Source organism: Zootoca vivipara, chromosome 6 (genome assembly GCF_965207765.1).
Source record: "Zootoca vivipara chromosome 6, rZooViv2.hap1.1, whole genome shotgun sequence".
Taxonomy (NCBI): Eukaryota; Metazoa; Chordata; class Lepidosauria; order Squamata; family Lacertidae; genus Zootoca; species Zootoca vivipara.
In genome coordinates this window covers 58,834,620-58,856,429 of record NC_142589.1, presented here as the reverse complement: position 1 = coordinate 58,856,429, position 21,810 = coordinate 58,834,620, and the positions used below count along the sequence as shown (strand labels likewise).

Below are 21,810 nucleotides of genomic sequence, written 5' to 3'. Positions count from 1 at the left end.
GTTGAGCTAAACTACTGTTGTTGTTTATTGTTAATATTTCTTGTATCTCTGCTTAGAGGTGTTGTTGTTTTTACAACCAAGTAGCTTAAAAAAATTGCTGAATAAACAAACAAATTTGTATCCCCCAGAGCAGCTTGCAAATAGCAATGGGAAGACAGTCCCTGCCCTCAGGCTTACAATATAAAAGTCACAATACAAAAGGAAAAGTAATAGGGAGGGAGGAGGAAAAAAGAAAACCCCAGACACTATTTCTTAGTTATGCATTTTCTTATCATGGTCAGCAGGAATGGAAATATTTCAAGGAGAGATGGAGCCAAAAATTGCTGGTCTTTTAGCAGAGCTGATGGAAAGACCCTGCAGTCCCATCTTATTGACTCTCCTATGGCTGGAGAGTCAAGGCCCCACAAATAGGGTAGGTCCTGACATCAGAAGTATTGCACCATTAGCAATCCCACTCGCCACCATTATTTAATCATTATTTTCAATTGGTCTTAAAAATTAAGTTGGAGAAAGATTGGGATTTGGGAAAGAGGAAGACAGACCAAGACTGCATTCACACAGCAGTTTATTCTTTTTCTGTGACATTTGCCTAACTGTTAATTTCTGCGTTGTATTTGAGCTTTCATGTGACATAAAAGCCCATTCCATAAATACAGGATTAGGGTACAATTGGATCAAGTTAAATATACTCTGTTTCAGAAAGCTGTCTGTTCACCTCTTAAGATAGCATAAACAACTACAGTATAGCATGTTGGTTTGTGACATCAAGGAGCAGGTTTTTTTTTGTCTCTGTCTGTATACAATTGGATGCCATTTTGAATCAAGCTGGTGGACTGAACCTTTTGAAACCAGTTTTGAAACTGCAGCGATTTGGGGGTTCCTTGGACTTCCCAAGCAATGCCAAGTATGAGGCTGCTGGTAATAAATAAAATAAATAACAGTGGTGGGAAGACTATGCCCCTCCAGATGTTTTTGGACTCCCATCAAGTCTAGGCAGCATCACCAATGGTTAGGGTCAAGGATCTGGAAAGCCAAAGTTTCCCTATCTTTATTATATAAAGAACTGATGCGGTGGAGTTTAAAGCTGACAACTGTAAAACCAGAGAGGCAGATCAGCTCCCTATTGTATCCTTCAAATGAAGCCACCACTATGGCCATTGCAGCCTGGGGCCCCAGTGACAGAGAAGGAAGCATAGCTTTGCATGTCAGAGGCTCCATGTTAATTGCCCACCTTTCCAGCTAGCTGTACTGCAAAAGACCCCTCCTTCAGACCTTGGTCTATACCAGATGGACCAGTGGTCTGATTCAGGAATAAACAGCTTCAGAAGTCCACTGAGTGAAATGTGTTTGATGCTCTGGACTGCTTTAGCTCATGCAGGAAAAGGCTAGGACACAGGGATGACCTGTATCATATGCATGTTAAGTAAGCTGGGTAAGGGCATGAAACTTGTTTAGATTAGATTAGATTAGATTAGATTAGTAAAGTTCATTTTTAATAACACTAAGTATAGGAAAATGCAAGCCAATGCAGGCAGTGCTTCCTAGTGTCAGGACTGAATCAGTGCAGATTCTGAAGTCCCACAACCTCCGAACACTCTAGACCAGGGGTCAGCAACCTTTTCCAGCCGTGGGCCAGTCCACCGTCCCTCAGACCATGTGGGGGGGCTGGACTATATTTGGGGGGTGGGACAAATTCCTATGCCCCACAAATAACCCAGAGATGCATTTTAAATAAAAGCACACGTTCTACTCATGTGAAAACACGTTGATTCCCAGCCCATCCGTGGGCTGGATTTAGAAGGCGATTGGGCCGCATCTGGCCCACGGGCCTTAGGTTATCTCCCCCTGCTCTAGACTGCCTTTCTCAAGCCTCTCTTTCCTGCATTTAAAATAGTAAAAAAAAACAGCAACTCCCTTTGGCTCCCACCACAACTGCCTGGGACCTTGGGGTCCTCCAAACTGGTGGTTTTTTGGTGGGTGTGTTCTGCAACATGTCATTGACGCGATAAAAGTGCCATTAGTGGTGGATTTAAAGTGGACCATCCATGCATCATTCGGCTTTATTAGTTGTTCTGTGATGGTTCCCCAAATGCTACCCTTTCAAAACTGCTTCCGGGAAGTGACTGAACATGTTAACTTGCTGTGTCTTTTGGGGGGACTCTGCAAGCAGAAAAAGATGGCCACCCCACGCAGGCCCATCTTCAGCATATCCAATGCTGTGGTGCAAAGATCCCTCCGGCGCCCCCCGCCGTTTCCCAAAGTTGCAGACCTTTTTTAGGGAGGACGGCACTGCTGGCAATGCGCCCAGCTTTGCAGGACTGGAGGAGGTGGGCAGCGGCTGGAGGGCAGCTCCTTTGGCGGGGAAGAGGTGGAGGCTGGACGCGGCGGCTCCCGGCTCAGCTGGCCGCTTCATGCCGTGTTGGCCACGGCAGGCGGAGGCTCCAGGTGCAGCGCTGCTTCGGCGCGGCATGGTGGAGGCAGGCAAGGGCAGCGAGCTGGTGCCGGGAGGCGCCTCTTCTCTGGCGCCCTCCAGAACCTGGCGCCCTGCGCCACTAGCCTCTATGGGTAAGACGTCCCTGATCCCACGTACCTGTGGTAGCAGTCATCTTTGGGCTAACGTAAGGGCTAAGATTGAAGAAGTGTGCATGCACACGAAAGCTCATACCAATGACAAACTTAGTTGGTCTCTAAGGTGCTACTGGAAGCAATTTTTTTATTTTGTTTCATAAGGGCTAAGAGAATGAGTAACAAATAAGGAAATATTATGTCTGTCATAAGTTTACTAGGTGGCCTTAGGCAAATTACTCCTGTATTCAGTAGTCCCTCCATTATCTATTTATATGATAATAGTATATTATAATAAATATTTATTATTTATTTATTTATTTATTTATTTATACATACATACATACATACATACATACATACATACATACATACATACTCTACCATTCCATTTGTTACCATCTACAAAGTGGCTTAACAGAAGCACAAAATGATATAATTAAAATCATGACAAGGCAAAATCGTCATAAGAAGTACTGTACAGGAATAAACAGCACTGCAGAGCCAAACAGGACACAGGGATGATTGGTTATCAGATATTGTTCCCAAATGCTCTCTGACTAAGCAGAGTCTAAAACTTACTTTTGATGTTACTTAATGAAAGAGACCGCCATGGTCCCCTTGAAGTTTCAATAGTTCAATATAAAGAAGTCATCTCTCAATGGTTTTGCTATTATGGTCTCTTTTGTTTTAAATGTATTTCAGTATATTGCATGTTGTCAGTCTTGTTGTATATTTTGTTTTGCGTTCTGTGATTTTTAACGAAGGGTGGGATATTAATTAATTGTGGACATTCAAGTTTATCCATTGCTAACAGTTGCTATCCCAGAGGCATATGCAACCATTTAAAAAGCTGTTTCAGTTCAGTCCAACCTTAGAATGGCAACCTAATCTACTGAGCATTAGTAAGATTTTAGTCTCTTCCCTTTTCCAGTAAAAAGTCAGGGAAGGATGACAGCTCAGTGGTAGTGCACCAGTGATTTGCATGCAGATGGTCTCAGGTTCAGTCCCCAGCATAGAGTTGGAAGGAACCACAAGGCTCACCAAGTCCAACCTCCTGCAATGCAGGAATCTTTTGCACCAGCTTGCTTCTTTGCATTAGGAATATTTTCCGTTTCAGTTCTTTGAGACCCTATATGCCCATTCATTTTTTGCATCTCATTTCTATGTCATTATGAAAGAGGGCCCATCCAACTTAGCATCTTCTTTCTTTTGATATAGAAAAGGAGGGTGATTCCTGACCCTGGACTTCGTTTAATTTGCTTAGACAACTTAAGGCAGAAACAAAAGAAGTTCCCAATGCTCTCTGGCAACACGTGATGTGCAGGCATCCAATCACCCATGACAAAAACAACTTACACAACTCAGATGTTCATAGATAGCAACTAGCAACTGATGAGTTCGTGACTAACCAGAATTGCCCATTTGCAGCTACCAAAGTAGTCAATTGTGAATTCATGAGCACCTAATGAATAGTGATTTATGAATTAAGAATTCAGGGAGGACCCCGCCTGCACAATGCCATTTTCCATTTCTTTTTTATTAAGATTGATTACATTAGTAGTAGTGAATGAGTCATAACAGCAACCCTGGACTCTTCTTCATAGCGATGCCTGACCTTTCCAGCTCAACTACCGGTATCTGTGGATGTGATTTCTGGATGGGCTCACATACCGTACCTGTTATAACAATTTGGTGGCTCGAATCAGATTATCTTGGATTAAGTTATCATTAGCATCAGAAAACAGTTTGGGTGCTTAACCAGAGCTAATCTGAATCAATTCAAACCCCATTGCTCCTCTGATCCATGCAATCTGGTTCAGGGGCAGAGGAAGTCGCTCTGGCACCTGGAGCGGCACCAGGGGTGTGCACCTGGGGGCGGGACGTTGCCATGCAGCATGCATGTGTCATACACAGCGGCACCCCACATGCACGCTATGCAATGGCAGCGGCAAACCGCCCCAGCGCCGCACAGGGATGGGACCGGGATCCTCCGCTCGCAAGTGCAGTATTTCCCCATGTGCCGCTGCTGGCAATCCGCAAGCAATCCGCGGAGCGAGGTTTGTTACCGGGCGGCTTGGGAGGCGCCGTTGCCCTGCCGCCTGGTAAAAAGCCTCACTCCGCAGCTTGCTCGCTCACCTGCTCGGCATGCGCTTTTCTTCTTCCAGCTCGGGCGGAGGTGAGAGGCGGGCCAGGGAGGGGCGTCAGTAGCTGCCGCTGCCGCCCCTCTCTGGCCCACCCCTTGTCTCCGCCCGAGCAGGGAGAAGCAAAGCGCGTGCCAACCGAGAAAGTAAGTGAGCAGCCAGCCGCCGAGCAAGGCTTTTTACCAGGCGGCGGCTTGCTCGCGGGGAGTGGGCGAGTGTCACCCCCCTCCAGGGTGGAACCCGGGGCAACCCACCCCCTACACCCCCTTGCTACACCCCTGATTTGGTGTGATTCATACTGCCTTTCCAGCCGGTAAGCAGCCAGCCCCCCAAACCTCCCTCCCTTCCCACCCAGTTACCTTCTGCTACTCCATAGAAAGTAAGTGTGAGAGAGGAAAGAAGGAAGGGGACTTCATTTGCTCTCTCCTTTGGAAAGTAGACCTGGGAAATGTAATTTCCCAATGGGCTTCTAGAGGTTCATAACCCTTTGGCATATTGCATTTTCCAAGTTTCATGCTCGCTACACTGCACCAATTCTTTGGGCATAGCTATGGGCCCCTTCCCCCTCTTCTGCACCCATTGGCCAGATGAAGTAGAAAAGTATGCCTCATAGTCCTTGAATCTGGAAGTGTGACCTGTGGCCACCAGCTGCTTTTGAACCACTCTGCCAGCTCTACCCTTTGGTGAGATCTCAAGCTGAGTAAGAGCTCCGTACTTAGGGATCTGAACAAAGTTTGCATTTTAAAAAATTTAGTACGAAGTACCACATAATTAGCTATGTTGTGCCCTCATCGAAGTGAGTGCACATTGAGCACAATTCTGTGACTGTTGGCGGGATTACAATGGCCTGGACTGTATTTAAAAAATATATTGATAAACTTTTTTGCAATAACAAACCCTGCTAACATTAGCTTCACTTTACACAAGTACCACAATCTCCTTTCCACATACACATCTATTACAGGTCTGTGGAAAAATTACATGAACCAAAACCTGTTATTGGTTATGTGGCTGGAATCCATGCCACATAGCAAAGTTTTTGAAAACAATCATGAAATCTTAAGAAACAGCATCAAAATACCAAGAGTGAAGAAGCTGCAAAATGGGGTCGGCTCAACAATGCACAAAAAAATGAATGAAGTGGGACGACATCACCAGTTACATCACTTCTGCCTGCCCCTCAGCTGACTTGCATTCATCTCTTTGCCCTGAAAGCATTTGCCCGTTTTTATGTAACATGTGCTGGCTTTTTATAGTTCTGCTAACAAGTTGGGGAGCTGCTGGTTCACAATGTACCGATTGTCATGGCCCCCTTAATGGGTTCCCGCTGCTTTGCCTTTTCCAGTTGAGTTTTGAGGCTACTCTTTCCAATTTGAGCATTTGCATTTCCCTTATTAAATGTGGTGATTGTGGTTGATCTGCCCATTAAGCTTGGCAATGTTCTGGAGCTTAACAAACTGGAATGAATGCCAAGACTTCGATGATCAGGAGCAGCTACCAGAGGCATAGCGTTTGGGGTGCTGTGAGGGCTATGGCTGTGGCCGCAACTTTCAGAGAGGGTGCAAACAGGCACCCCCACAGCAGGCTCTGTCCCTGGTGCAGCTCTGCCACCCTGGGTCACATCTGAACCCAGGCAGAGAGCAGCCCTCCTCCGCTGCCAGGTCAGGCCTGACCCGGTTGGTGTGCCACTGGCAGCTACGTTTACAGCTAGCAAGGATGCTTTTGGAAACCTGCACTGAAATTAGGCCTGATTTCCAAACAGATCCTGGCATCAATTTTCCATTCTGGCTTTAACTAACTTTTCTGGGTAGTGCCTGAAAAGGCTTAAAAAACCCAAAACAAAACACAAAAGGGGAGAAAGAAATGAGCTGGTGTCACTACACATGCAACATTCAGCTGCCAAATCTTTCGATTTAATTGCAAGTCTTGTGATTTTAGGAGTTTCTCAAAAGTGAAAACCACAAGGGTCAAAGACAGAAGTGTGAGAAAGTTAAAACGGTGGTTGAAGAAAAGCGATCCAGTGTTTGGCCCACCTGGGAGGGCTGGATTTTCATTTCATTCTCCCTTTCCCCATTTGTAAATTGGGAATTAAACCAACCTACCTTATAAGGTTCTTGTTAGGATGAATGTGAGATAAGATGGTAAAGCTAAAATGAAAAGAGCTATGTAATTGTTGTTAGTACTAAAAATTATGTGTTTTGGAGGGAAGTGGGGGTGTAAGCGTAATAATAAAATAAGATAAAAAGAAGAGTACTGATATAAGCATGTTGAAGCCCTCCACATACTGGCCAAATGGGTGCTGCACAAAACATCATAATAACCCCCTTCACGTGCTCTTTGAATGCACAGGAAAGTGATGAAACCCACCTGCTCCTGCTGCTGTTAGAATACTTGGGAATACTTTTGTTTGTATCATGTAATTCAACTTGGTTCTATTCTAGTATTAATTTACATTTATAGACTGCTACCGTAAGCATTTAACAATGCCATAGCCAGGTACAAAATTAAAAGAAAATACAGTACAACAAAATGCATAAAATACAGTTCTCATAAAACAGTATCAACAAATACTGTTAGTGAATAGACTTCTCTCTCCAGGAAAGCCTGCAGAAAAATCTCAAAGTCTTTAACTAACCGATGGCAAAAACTCATGACTTTCAGTGCCTGTTTGATTGTGATACGGACGTGGTTGCTGTGTTTTGAATTGTATAGTAGCAATTCTGATTCTGCCCATCCGCAATTGTTTAGGCATTGTGATTTTGCATATTAGTGTGTCATACCACAATAAAATGTTGCAGTCCCTTGTCACATCCAAACATTGGTGACTGGTGCCCAGTGGAACTGGGAGGGAAGAAGACCCAACAGGAGAGGAGGCGAAGCCAAAGACAGGCAGGTCCACCTGCTAAGGGATCGTAAGAAAGAAGGCAGGCATAGGGGGGTTGGCTAAGGACAGAGTGACGGTGGGGCAGTGCCCCATTCATCCTAATGGATCAACCTCTACTGCGTTCAGCCATTCAGTGCAAGCTCGTCATTCTACCCGTTTTCTGTTTCTAATGAATGTGCAGCATTATGTGGTTACTGATCAAGCTCAGTCATCATCAGGCTGTTTGTGTGTCTGTGTTTGGATGGTGGTTGTGTGTGTGTGTGTGTTTTAAATTAATAAACAAGTACTTGAGTAAACTTTTGGATATACCTCCCTCATGTTTGTGAATAGCCAAGTGTTGTCTCCAGTCCCATTGGCTGGAATGCACCACCTGAGTTCGCTATTAGAAATGATGCTACGCTAGAGGCTATTTATCCACCAACAGTTTCTCCTCACGTTTCCCTATAAAACCTCTCTTAAGTCCCCCTTCCCCCACCATCACCTCTCGGTAGGCTTAATTAGAAGTTCAGTCAATGTTATGTCTTGTTTTGATAATCGTAAACACCTTCCCCCAACACTCCTTGATTATTTTTCAGCGTCACCACATCTGTAAGAGCCAGATTTCTTGTGGCATCTTAAAGACTAACCATTTTTCTGGCAGAACCTTTTCTTTGGACTAGAGCCCACTGTGTCAGATGCATGAAGTCTCATTCTCAGTTGGCAGATATACCTTTGCATTTCATGATGTTTTGGTCCCATGGTTTAGAATTCTTTATGCCCATCTGCTAACCAAAAACAAGGCTTCATGATGCATCTGACCAAGTAGACTCTAGCTCACAAAAGTTTCCTTCGCAATAAATTTGTTAGTCTTTGTGACTTCTTGTTTTTGCTTCAGCACAAACCAGGGTTGACTCCGGGTTTTAGCATCCCTCCCAACCTGGCAAAATGTCCTTCCCACAATTCCCCTGGGTGGGCTTAACTGCTGCTAGCAGCAGCAAACAACAGCATTGTGATATGTGATGAGCAGCTGTGAGTTGCCCACCATTTCCCCTTCCCACAATGCCCTCAGCTTAGTGTGGCTCCAGTGCATTGTGGATAATTAAAATGGAAGACTTGATGCCCGGGTGTTAATACTGGCCCTGATGGCTGCTCCTCTGGAACTGGTCACATATATATATATATACATGAGATAGTTGTTTATTTCCTTGACATCTGATGGGAGGGTGTTCCACAGGGCGGGTGCCACTACCGAGAAGGCCCTCTGCCTGGTTAGGCAGAAAGTGAATAAAAGCCCTCCATGTGGAACACCCTCCCATCAGATGTCAAGGAAATAAACAACTATCTGACTTTTAGAAGACATCTGAAGGCAGCCCTGTTTAGGGAAGTTTTTAATGTCTGATGTTTTATTGTATTTTAATATTTTGTTGGAAGCTACCCAGAGTGGGCGGGGCATAAGTAATATTTTTTTTCTTTTTTATTTATTTATTGAAAAATAACATATAGAATCCATTTGGGGGGGAAACTGTTTTCAAAAATGTGTACAGTGGTGCCTCGCTAGACGAATTTAATTCGTTCCACGGGTCTTTTCTTATAACGAAAATTTCGTCTAGTGAATCCCATAGGAATGCATTGAAAAAAAATTTCAATTCCCCCCCATAGGAACACATTAATTGAATTTCAATGCATTCCTATGGGAAACTGCGATTCGCTAGATGAATTTTTCGTAAAACGGATTCGTCTAGCAAGGCAACCTCCGCTAGAAAAAACCTTTCGTTAAGCAGAAATTTAGTTAAGAGGGCATTCGTTAAGTGAGGCACCACTGTACATTAATCAAAATGGATTTTTCTTTTCTTTTTTAAATAAAAATGCTTCATAAATTTGGAGAAACGATTTGAAGATTGGGAAACTGCAGAAAACAGAAATTCACAGATACTTTCATCCCTACTCTTGAGATACAATATTGTTTTGTGGTTTCACGCCTCTTCACTCTCTCATGAGTGTGCTTTTCTTCCTTCCTTCTAGTGCCCATCCCTTCGAAAGCCAATGGCACCACCATCTCCGCCCTTTCTATGAACAAAGACACCCTGATTGGAGGGGTGACAAACCCCAATGAAGTCTTCTGCTCTGTGCCTGGCCGCCTGTCTCTCCTCAGCTCCACCTCAAAGTACAAAGTGACGGTTGGTGAGGTCCAGAGGCGGCTCTCGCCCCCTGAATGCCTCAACGCTTCTCTTCTTGGCGGAGTCCTCCGGAGGTGAGAAACCAAGAAAACTGATCCAGTTCATTATGGATCTGGAACGAGTTCACTCATTCTGTAACTCCATTCATTTTTGTTTATTGTTGATTGCCATAGCAGACCCCACCCATATCTTGCTGCCTGTAATATCAGTATGTCGCAACCTACCAGTATGGATTTTTTTCAGATCACCTTTTTATGGGCAGTTTAAGAAAGATCTATATCCCATAAGCTTCCCAATGCTGTTAGTGGGAAAACCAGCTCTCTGATGGCATTTGAATACTTTTCGTAAGTCTCTGCCCCTTGAACTATGTGAGGAAAGCCTGGGGAGAAATATTTTAACAAAATAAGAAGGAAAACAACAACCCATCTCACTGTCAGTCCCAAGTGGGGCTTGGACTCTTCACAGGATCCAGCTCCTGACTCCCTTGATCATGGCCCCCCTCCTCTGGCTCAGACATTTATTGGGGCTCCAATCCTGCTAGGTGTCATCTAAGCTCCAACGGCCTGATCTCTTCCCAGTCCTCAGGATCTGAACATCCCCTCCACAGCATCTCCACAAGACTTATAACAGTGGTTTACATAATTATTAGTACAAGGATCAGCATTACTTTTATTTCTTTTTTAAAGTTACAATGGAAATGTTGGCTTTAAAAGGCTACTACGGCTTGCTTCTTCTCACTCCCCTCAGGGCAAGAGGGTCTTCAGGCTCCCCTGTGGTGGCAGTTGGAGGAGGGAAGGACCACTGTGGGAGGTGGATGGTGGCAATTCAAGGAATTGCTTATTCTCCCCTCCCCTCTCAGGGCAAGAGTTGCAACCCAAAACATCTGGAGGGCAACAAGCCGGGGGAGGTAGGGATAGGGTGAGTGGTGGTTTCGGCATGTGAGAACAGCTGCAGAACTTACATCCACGCTGTACATTTAAGGCATGTTTAAAGCCATGGCTTCCCCCAAAGAATCATGGGAGCTGCCATTTTATTTCTCACAGAACTACAGTTCCCAGCACCCTTAAAAACTACAGTTCCCAGAATTCTTTGGGAGAGGCCATGTGCTTTAAATGTATGGTGTGGCCTTTAAGTGTCTTTGGCTCTCAAAATAGACTTCTGAATTGTGGTTGTCGAACATTAATTAATAATAATAAATGGTTTCTCCCCATATGCCCACACCACTATTTTTATTTCCCATCCACTCAAGTTGTCTTATCTCTCTGCTTTCCTCTTCTAGGGCAAAATCTAAAAATGGTGGAAGGTGTTTAAGGGAAAGGTTGGAGAAGATAGGATTAAATCTACCTGCTGGGAGGCGTAAAGCAGCTAATGTTACCTTGCTAACATCATTGGTGGAAGGTAAGGTTCCTTCAGTTGGGGAGCACGGTGGATTTTTTGGAGGATGCATGGAGTGTTTAGTGCTCAAAATATCCTCTCCTGTTAGAAACTACCGTAGAGGGCTTCATATTATTTGCCTTCGATACCCTGTCTATGGGATTTGCAGGGTGCTGCATTTATATGCTTCTTTAAAACACATGTTGTGCCTTAGCCGTTAAAACTCCCCCAAGGTGGCTTATAACAAGATTTAAAATCTAATAAAAAACCAGCAGTAAATATTATTGGCTGTAGCTACCTAAGTTCTACTCAATGGGTCTGTCCTGAGTAAGAATAGCATTGGAGACAACTCTAAAAATGAAAGCACAAAAGTAACAAATACAGAGGATAAAGCCTCAAACAGCAGGAGAGAAACTCAGTTGAGGTCAAAGACCTGGCAAAATAAAAATTTAAATTTGCTGGCCCAAAGGCCAGCAAAAAGGGAGTCAAGTGAGTCTCTCTAGAGAGGGAATTCCATATTCTGGGTGCCACAGCTCAAAAAGCCATGTCACACATGTCTGTGCAGCTGTGCTCTTACGAGCAAGGCCTTGGAAGATGAATATGCAATTGGTAGCTGTTCTTGTGGTCCCTCGGATATCCTGTCAGAAGTCTGAATTGAGCCTGGAAGCGAGTTTCAAAGTCCACCTGAAATACAGTAGCTCGATTCTGAAATGGGCCTGAAAAGGTCATAAAAGACCCAGGACCTTATTTGAGGCCTCTTGGCTCCTGCACATCTCCTCCACCCAAGTTAGGGGGTGGTACCAAGATCCAGAGGCCTGTGAGCTGACTGCATCTCTCTCCCAGTGAAGATCAGCTTCTCCCCAGCATCATTTTCCCTAGGAAGATTTCCTGGGATGGGGATGGGCCGCTAGGCAGTGGGGGAGGACCTGATGTATCCCAGGGAGGCTGCAGCAGCTTTGAAGGCTTTTGGGCCCTGGTGTGACCCCAGCGACATCATTGGAATAATGTTGAGGCCTAGAGCTGTCTATTCTAGGATTTGGGACTGATGGGAGCTGTAGTTCAAAACATCTGTAAGGCTTGGCAAATGCTATTGGCAAATGCTACTCTGTACATCCACTGTCTCTCCAAACATGGGCAGAATCCTGGCTGCAAGGAGGATGCCACACATCTTTTCTTTACAGAGGGCAGTTCTCTAGAAGAAGAGACACCAGAGGACGGTTCTCTACTTGTCAGGCCGAAGTCCTGTTTAAAGACAAAGGCCACATCAACACCGTACATGTAAAGGACCTTTAAGGCAGATGACTTCACCCAATGAATTCTGGGAACTGTAATTTACACCTCACAGAGCTACAATTCTAAGCAAGCTTAACAAACAGCAGTTCCCAGGATTCCTTGGGGAAAGCCATGTGCTTTAAATGTGTGTTAGGTGTATGATGTGCCTCAACAGCAAACTGAACAGGCACAGAGATCACCTGGTCACAGTCTTTCTCATTACAGTGAGATGTATTGGATTCCTATTTGAGTTAAAGACATTTCCCCCTAAATCTGCACCTATACATTAGCTTATGTCAGTGTTAATGCAAATACGTGTCCTCCCCTGCTTCACACACCTTACCAGATATAAGTAGAGGTAGGGTGGGGGAGAAGCCTTTGACATCATCACCCTGCACAGAAATGGGCCCTGAGGCCAAGCCCATTTGTGATTAATATGGACAAAAGATTAACTATCAGGCACCTGAAGGGGACTGAGGAGGCAGGATAGGGTTATTCTCTGGCCTTCATGGTAAACGAAAGAGGTTGTCATCCCAGCAACCTCCACACACACACACACACACACACACACACACGCACACGGTGACAGGAGTTTTTGGATGGCGCATTTGCTTTGCTCTGAAATCCATTGTGGCCCAAAAGGCAGCTGCCAAGGAGGAATAGCCCATCTCTTTTGTTGGCAGCAAATGAAACGAACAGGTCTGTGAGGCAGTGGTTGTTCCCCAGGCAGTTGGGCCTGGCTCCTTTGAATGGTTGATTACCATCAGAAGAAAAGGAGGACAGGGAAAGACACATTTTTGACTCAGCCCAGACAGCTGGGAGCTGTCACTGGCTGCAGTTCAGGGGGTCGGAGTAAATTACAGATGATGGCATGTTTGACCAAGGAACAAGGGTAGCCGTACATATAGAAATGGTTTACGTTTCAACCAAGCCTTGACAGCCCCTGGGTCCTGGCTGTTCTTCTTCTTCACATTTGTTACTCACTTTCCTCCCCACGAAAACTTACCCAAAGCGACTTACAAAGTGCAGAGTCTGTCCTTTGATTTTTTTTTTTGTGAATTTCTGGTTTTGGCTCCTCTCCTTCCAGTTGAGGTGGGTTCCACTAAGGGTGCCTCATTCTCACCACGACACACTCTAAAAATAAATCCTATTTTCGCTGTGAAAGCCAAGGATACCCCTCCCCCCCCCGTTTTAAATGAGAGAAAACAAGCAGAATAAAAATTTAAGAAATCTAACTATATCTCAATTTCTCCTTTGATATATTGCTGTTCTAAATAATACTAATGTATGGGTGACCGTGGGACTCACAGGCCAGTTGTATCTTACAGAGCTTTTGGGTCTGGTCCATGGTCTCCCCTCCTTGCCCCCTATCCCACCCAACATCCATCCTTAGCAGGAAAAGGTCCCATTCATGCATATAAGACATTTCTCCTAGGCCTGTCTGACATGTACAGAGGATAGGTTTTCAAAGGGGGCAGCTGGGGAAGAAAGGCACAAACCTCTCACATGCTGCCACCCTCTCCATTGCAGTCCCTATGTGGCAATTTGACATTCTAAAAAGGCCACCTTCACACAAATGGGTCCTTTCTTTAAGCTTACTTGTGACAGGGGAGGATAAGGCCAAAGAGGGAGAGAAAGAAGTGGGGGCAAGTGAAGAGGAGGTGAGATTTAAATAAGAGTAGCAGGTGTATGTTTGTCTGATTCCACCCACTTGGCTTTGGCCTCTCCTACTGCTGGCATGCACACCAGACCCCAAAGGTCACCCTCATATAGGAATCTCATCCTCAGCCAAAAAAGAAGCTGTTCCCCAACCATTATTACAGATACAATAATAGCAAAGCTGTTTGGGAGCAAAGCTGGGCCACTCAACAATAACGAAGAGCTTTCGACATATTAAGAATTAGGGGGGTCCTTAGGCAGAATTTAGGAATTTCTATATTAAAAGAGGAATAAATTTGTAAACCCCCTATAAAACATCCTGGCGATGACCTGTGAGACAGCAGGATAGGGTTGGGGAACAGATAAACCTCTGTTTAAAGTATAGCCATTATTTCTCTGTTTGCAGCTATACATGCAAATTAGCATGTGCATAAATATGCAGTGCTATTTTTCTAGAAAAAGAGGTGCTGGAACTCACTGTGAACACCTCCCTTGTTCTCTTATCATGACAATGGTGCCCACCTGAGAGGTGCTGGAACTGAGTTCTGGCTTTAAAAAAGCCCTGCATGTATGTTTGTAATCTATATCATTTTTCTCTTGGTTTTAATGTGGAGATTTTGTCTGTTTGGTTGGTTATAAGTTGCTTTGGGTTGCCCTGGGCAAGACAAAGCAACTAACAAATTCAATAAATAATAATAATAATATGCAAAGGTTCTGCAAATCCTCTCTTTGGGTTATGCATTTCCTCTGTTTGGGTTGGCATCTACTCCACCCCCTTTTCCAGCTGTGTAGCAACCCCAGATCAACCATAGAGTAATGTGTTTTTCTTTTTGCTGGGGTTGGGTAGGAGGGTCCACATCTGATGGCTTTTCACATGGAAGGCAAGAGGAGTAAGAGAAAGAGATGGCCCTGTTTGTGTTGTCTGTGATGAGCACTGAGACTTCCTTAGGGCATGGCGCTCAGGCTGGGGTATTCCATCATTCCATGGAAATGCCCTCTCATCGGTGAAATTGATCCATCTTCAGGCATCCCTGCGGAAGTAATCAGAGCTGATGGCAATTGATCATGCTCGGCTTCTGAAACCCTGGTTAGACAGAGTGAGTTAATTCATCTCCGCTCCCCTGCTGATTGCTGGATTAGGCCACCCATCCCAAGTGCATTAACCTAGTTGCCAGAGCATTGCTTTCACCCTGCTTGTGGTGGGAAGTCAGGCTGCTCTTTAGCTGTTCTAAGCAGAATCTGCTCTTGGATACCCAAGCAGAACCAGCTTTTTTAAGTTGCTTAAAAACTTTCTCAAGTTTCTAGTCCTCATGGCTGTGTGCACATTTGAACCAAAAGAGGACGCCTGGCAGTTCTGTCCTATACTTTAGGAATTTTGCATTGTTTCATCATTCAGTTTTATGCCTTGTACCCTGCTCTGATATTCTTATGGATTAGAAGTGGGTTATAAATGTTCAAAAAAATAAAATGTACTCCACTGTACAGAGAGAAGTGCCCAAGCGACACAATAGGGAACCATCTGTATCAGTTCTGGGACCTAAGTGCTCCTCTGCAGTGGGGCAGTGGGCATGGGGCTGTGGTCAGGGTTCCAGACACTCCTTTCTTTTCTACACCCCCTGGTTTCCCCTATGCTTAGTGAGCATACTCAGTTGTCAGTGGGCCCTCTTACAGTCATGCCCCTGTAGATTTTCTGTACTTCTGCAAACCTTGGAGTTCGTTCGTTCGTTCATTTATTTATTTATTATTAACTGCCCTTCATCTAAGGATCATAGGGTGTTTCTATAGCATAACACCACAACGTACATAATATAATAACAAGGAAAACAATTACCCCGGGCTCCCACGAGAGGTGGTGGATTCTCCTTCCTCAGAGGTTGTTAAGCAGAAGTTGGATGGCCATCTGTTACGTATGATCTAGTTGACATCCCTGCATTGCAGGGGGTTGGACTAGATGACCCTCTGAGTCCCTTCCAACTCTACAATTCTATGATTCTCTCCCTGTGCTGATGCTTCCCATGTGTGTGCGCGCCATTATTAATTAATTAAATTTGTATACTGCCCTTCATCTGAAGATCACAGGGCGGTTCACAACATAAAAATACAAAATGAGAAACACAAAAACATAACATGAACAAGAAAAAAACCACACCAAACCAATAACCCCCTTCCCACAAACACATTTAAAAGGACATAGAATGTTAATCAGCCAAAGACCTGGTTAAAGAGAAATGTTTTTGCCTGGCAACTTAAAGATATGTAATGAAGGCATCAGGCAAGTTTCCTGAGGAGAGCATTCCCAAAACAGGAAGCCACTGCAGAAAAGGACCATTTTTGTGTTGCCACCTTCCAGACTTTTCATTGATGAGGCACACAAAGGGCCTCAGATGACGAGCACAGGATTTGGGCCGGTTCATATGGGGAGAGGCAGTCCTGAGCCGTTTAAGGCTTTATAGGTCAAAGCCACCACTTTGACCTATACTTTGTGTGTGTGTATACAGTATACTGCTGTTTTGACAACACAAGAACCAGCAATATATATATACTATTAGTATATCTGCTTTTAAACATTAAAACATTGTTTTAAAACATAAAAACATTAAAAAATAACTAACAATAAGCAGCAGTTTTTGTTTTCTAAATGGTGACCTTATTTACTAAATTTTGGCACCTATATTGAGGCTTTTCGTAATACATCAATTGCTTTGTTCAGTCAGATCAATCAAAGGGCAGGAGATTTATACTTGGTTGATAGCCCTGCTTATTCATGCTGTTGAAAAGACCAGAGACCCACACATAGGGATGGGCAGAAATTAAATTCGGTTCACATTTTAAGGCAAACTTACCTAATCTGCACTTTCCAAAACAAGATGTGAACTGAAACACAGGCATCCTTCGAAGTTCACGCTTCTCCAGATTTTGCAATGCAGTTTTCCATCCAAGTAATGTGTGCAAAAATGCATCTTCTTGTTAAGTGTGCATAAAAATGCATGTTTTAGTGAACATAACATAAAAAATGAATTTATGTAGGGAAGAATTGCTTTTCGAAAAATGTGTACAATGGGCAAAACTGTATCCAGGCGTGTATATTAGGATAAAAACGCACTAAACTGCTGGTGTATTTTCAAGAGGACTTTCTTTAAAACAACAACCAAGTGATGTGAAAATTTGGAGAACTGAGCTTCAGAGTGGAAAAACAAGAAACCGAGAGAAACTGAAATTAACATATTTCACCCATGCTTTAAGAGCCTGCCTCTCCAAAGGTTACTCTGCTTTATACAAAACTCTCCTAATCACAAGTAAAATATACAAATATAGATACTGTCAAGCAACTTTGACTTTATCAACCATGAGATAGTGATAAGTTGGGAGTTTGGCTTAGAAAAATCAGAAACTGAGAGAAACTGAAATTGACATCCCTATGAGCTCCACCCCATGCAGAGTTGATTATGCTCAGTAGCAGACAAGACCATACATGCTCACGAATATATTCCTTTTGCAGGTGAGGCTGTTCACCTCGCCCGAGATTTCGGTTATGTGTGCGAAACAGAGTTTCCAGCTAAGGCTGCAGCAGAGTACCTCTGCCGCCAGCACTCCGACCCTGGTGAGCTTCATGCCCGGAAGAACATGCTATTAGCGACCAAGTGAGTATAGAGTCCATACAATTACCCTTCCCCCTTTTGCCTTAAAAGGGAGAGTCTCCAAAAAAGTACACTTAAACCAACTTTTGCCAACCTGGCATCCACCAGATGTTTTGCATGACAACTTGCACCAGCACAATTGTGAAAATTAATTTTGGACTACAGCTGGGGCTGTTGGGAACTCTAGTTTAGGACACTTGGAAGGTTGGTGAAGTCTGGCTTAAACAAACATTTCCCTGGCACAATGTCAGAATTCAAATGTGACGTTCTTATGGAAATAGAATTTTTAAATGTGGAATTCAACTCTGTGAAGGATAATGTTAATCTAAAGCCATGCAGAGAGATTTTAAGGTAATAATTTTAAACATTAGCTTTGAACATTTAATACTTGAAACAGCATCCCTAACTGAAAATGTCAGGAAATTATTCAAATGTAGCAGTATTGGCTTCCAAATTCTCCCTGGAATCTTTTGCAGCTCTTATGTTTATTTATTTAAAAATTATTTACAATTCCCTGGTGTCTATTTTTGTTTGCAGTTCTGTTATGATGGTTGTGAACTGTTTAGGCTGCAGCTACAAACAGTTATCTGAGAGTAGGCCCTATTGAACTTAGTGGGACATACTTCTGAATAGACATTTATATATAGGTTTGTACTGTTAACTAGTTAGTAGCTGAGGGCTGGGGAACCTTTGACTCTCCAGATGTTGCTCTACCGCAACTCCCATCATCCCTCACCATTGCTTACGCTGGCTGGGGCTGATGGGACTGGAGTCCTACAACTCCAAAGGTTCCCCTGCCCTGCAGTAGTTGATGTAACTTGTATTATCCTGATGTACCAAGTTAGCAATCAGCTAAAGCCAACATCCAGTAAAAGTATAAAATAAAATGTTGGATCACTGCTCAAGCCTGGTCCAAAGAAAATTTTACAATGCGTTAAAAAGCATTTGAGACAGAATCTGGTGGAGTCTCCTGGGGAAGAAGCTTTGTAGTTCTCACACACAGACATACCAAACATACCATAACTCTTTATCTGGCCTTCATTGTATACAGCTTCCCAGGTGGAAAGATCCCCAAATGTGCTGAACAATTTTCTGGGCATGCCTATATTTCAGTGTTTTGCTTGGTGGTCCAAATTCTGTAAGACAGAGCCCACCACAAGACAGTTGCCAGGCAATTTCTCTGCCCACCAAACTCTCAAAACCAATCAGAAAATTGTTGTTTCATAAAATCACCAAATGAATTGTAGGCTGCAAATTATAAATTTGCAGAATCTCCTATTGGAGAGGTCAGATTACCAGCTATGAATTATATTGGTTACAAGTAAAAGGTAAAGGGACCCCTGACCATTAGGTCCAGTCGTGACCAACTCTGGGGTTGCGGCGCTCATCTCGTGTTATTGGCCGAGGGAGCTGGCGTACAGCTTCCAGGTCATGTGGCCAGTACACACACACAAAAATACTCTGTGAAGAGTCCAAGCTGTTGGTTCTCAAAGGCAGGGGGGGCAGACTTTAGCCTTGTGGGATCTAATTTGTTTTTCACTGGTACCCCAACATCCGCCAACTGAAGGCAGAGGAGTTATCAGAGCTGGGCAAATTCCAGCTAGGCAAAAGTTATTGGCTGTGAAGCAGGGCCAGGAGAGTGTTTTGAGGGGCCAAACAGAGAGGTCTGGAGGGCCACATTCAGCCTTTGGTACCCCACCCCTGCCCTAAGGTTTATTGATTTCAGCAGCCTCATTTCAGTGGGGCTTTTTGGAATTGCTATCAATGAACCACTGGGAATCAGAAACACTTGTTAATTTGCTACAATCCCTAAAAACATAGGAAGAATATTGCTGGGTCAGGCCAATGGCCCATCTGGTCCAGTTTCCTGTTTTCACAGTGGCCGACCAGATAGCTGTGGGAAACCGGTAAGCAGGACCCGAGCAATTTCTGCTCCTGCAGTTTCTATCTGTAGAGCCTTCTACTCACCTCTGTTCTTAAGGCACAATTGAGCTAAAATGTAAACATGTTGCAATGTGTAGATGTGATGCTGCCGTGTGAGCCTGGGGCATGGCGCCTCCTCCTGCTACAGAGGGGAAGCAATCCCCAGCCCATGGCAACGGAGCTGCCAAGCTACGTCTGCTTGTGTCATTTTTTGTCTTGTTTTGTTTAAGGCTATGTCTCCCCTTCTCTCATTCTAGGCAAATCTGCAAAGAGTTTGCTGATTTGATGGCCCAAGATCGCTCTCCACTTGGAAACAGCCGCCCATCCCTCATTCTGGAACCTGGAGTTCAGAGTTGCTTGACCCACTTCAGTTTAATAACTCATGGTTTTGGGGGGCCGGCAATCTGCGCGGCACTTACAGCGTTCCAAAACTACTTGGTAGAGTCGCTCAAAGGGCTCGATAAAATGTTCATGAACAGCACAGGCAACGGCCACCCGGTCGGCGACTCCAAAACATCAGAAAAGGAAGTGAAACATCGGAAATGACGCCACAGTTCCCCAGCCTGCCCAGTAAGAGGGTTCTTCCCCTTTCCCAGTTCATGAGATAAGAGGCTTGGGTCTTATCAATGTTGGGAAAAGAAAGGCAGCAACAGCGAAGATACCCCCCCCCTCCTTTTCTCTTCCATGTTTTCTGAACTGTGACAGATGCATCTCTGAAACCAATTCAACAAAAAGTGACTGGAGGAGGAACATCCACATGGGCCTCACAGAGATGGAAGTAAATCAAGAGCAGTGGGTGGTTGCTGTTGACACTTTTGGTATTCAGTAGTGGATACCAAAAGCCAGGTTACATGTGCAATTACTTTTTCTTAAAAAACAAACAAACATTGACTTTGAAAAGGCCATAATCATGAAATGTTGAGCTGTTCCAAGAGAGAAGTGAGCAATGTAAAATGAAGAGGTCTTAGTGGGATCAAGAAGGGCAGGGGGATGTTTTTAATTTGCCTCGTGGGACAGGCCCAGAGAGATGAGGCAGAAAGAGCAAGCGAGGTGACTGCTGATGTTCACCTCTGATGCAGACTTATGGGTCAAGGAAGAAGGAACCTCACCTGTTCCACTGCCACTGAGCAGCTCTGCGACTTCATTTGCACATTTCGACCAATTGGAAATCACAGTGGGGTTTGTCTGATTTAGACCAGACGCACCAATATACTCATTTCAGCAGTTTCCCCCGTAAAAGGAACAGAGTCCCCTGCAAACGCTCTGTTCTGTCGAGTTGTCATTCAGCTGACCTGGACCCAGGATGAGCAAGATTACACCACCAGCCTCCACTCGAGTTTTCAAATTTTTTAGTAATATTAAATAATGAATAAATGATACTTATAATAAATTAATAAACGATTAAAGCACAAGAAAGAACTTGAAGGAGGCCAAACCGAACTGTTTTGAAATCTGTATATATTTATTTATGTGTAATTAAATCAAAGTTTTAAAATGTCCAGTGCACGTTATTTATATCCAATTAAGTTGGGACTTATTTTAAAAAAAACTTTTTGAAAACTAAGTCAGTCTTTGGAATTTTCTGGAATGAAGTTTTGGATACAGAACCTGGTAGCATGGACAATAGCCTGTGACGCTAATGATTAGAGACATTTAGCCCGGTTTGGTTTTTTCTTTTTCTTTTGTACTTGCTGTTGTTTCTCTTAAAAAGCTGCAATAGATGTACAATGCCACCACCACAACAAACAAAAAAATGTCAGTCATTATCTTAATAAAACCTCTTTTTATTTGGAAACAAGCCCCTCCATCCCTGTGTTTGTACTGTTGACAATGGAATAGTCAGAGTTGGATCTATGAGAACAAAAATGAAAAGCCCAAAAGCAAGCACACTGGGATGAGTTGACATATTTGGGGAAAATGTTTACTGTATTGATTTCATCATCATTGTAAAAGATTATATATATATATTCTCTGGGCCCAAATCTCTATGGTGATACCCGAGTTATCCATCCACCTCATCCTTCTGCTGAACAGTTCCATTGGAGCCCACAGGAAAGGGAGGAAAAGAGGGATAGCCCAATCCTGTTACAAACAGCAGTAAAGAAAAGGCTTTCTCAATGCAGTGTGTTAAGGAGCTGCTGTCACATCAGCAGTGATGGGGAAGAAATGTGATTTCGACTGCAATTAAATGAGAA

The 21,810-nt window shown here is 43.9% G+C and overlaps 1 protein-coding gene across 1 annotated transcript in view; it reads left to right on the top strand.

Annotated features, from left to right (window-relative positions):
• TFAP2E (transcription factor AP-2 epsilon) overlaps nucleotides 1–21,410 on the top strand; it is a 65,296-nt gene extending 43,886 nt beyond the window's left edge. Inside the window, exons 4-7 of the mRNA XM_035118584.3 lie at nucleotides 9,595–9,823; nucleotides 11,029–11,147; nucleotides 17,554–17,695; nucleotides 19,873–21,410. Coding sequence (XP_034974475.1) covers nucleotides 9,595–9,823; nucleotides 11,029–11,147; nucleotides 17,554–17,695; nucleotides 19,873–20,161 — 779 coding nt within the window. The 3' untranslated portion in view covers nucleotides 20,162–21,410. The remainder of the gene's footprint in view (nucleotides 1–9,594; nucleotides 9,824–11,028; nucleotides 11,148–17,553; nucleotides 17,696–19,872) is intronic.
• Nucleotides 21,411–21,810: the final 400 nt, after the last annotated feature.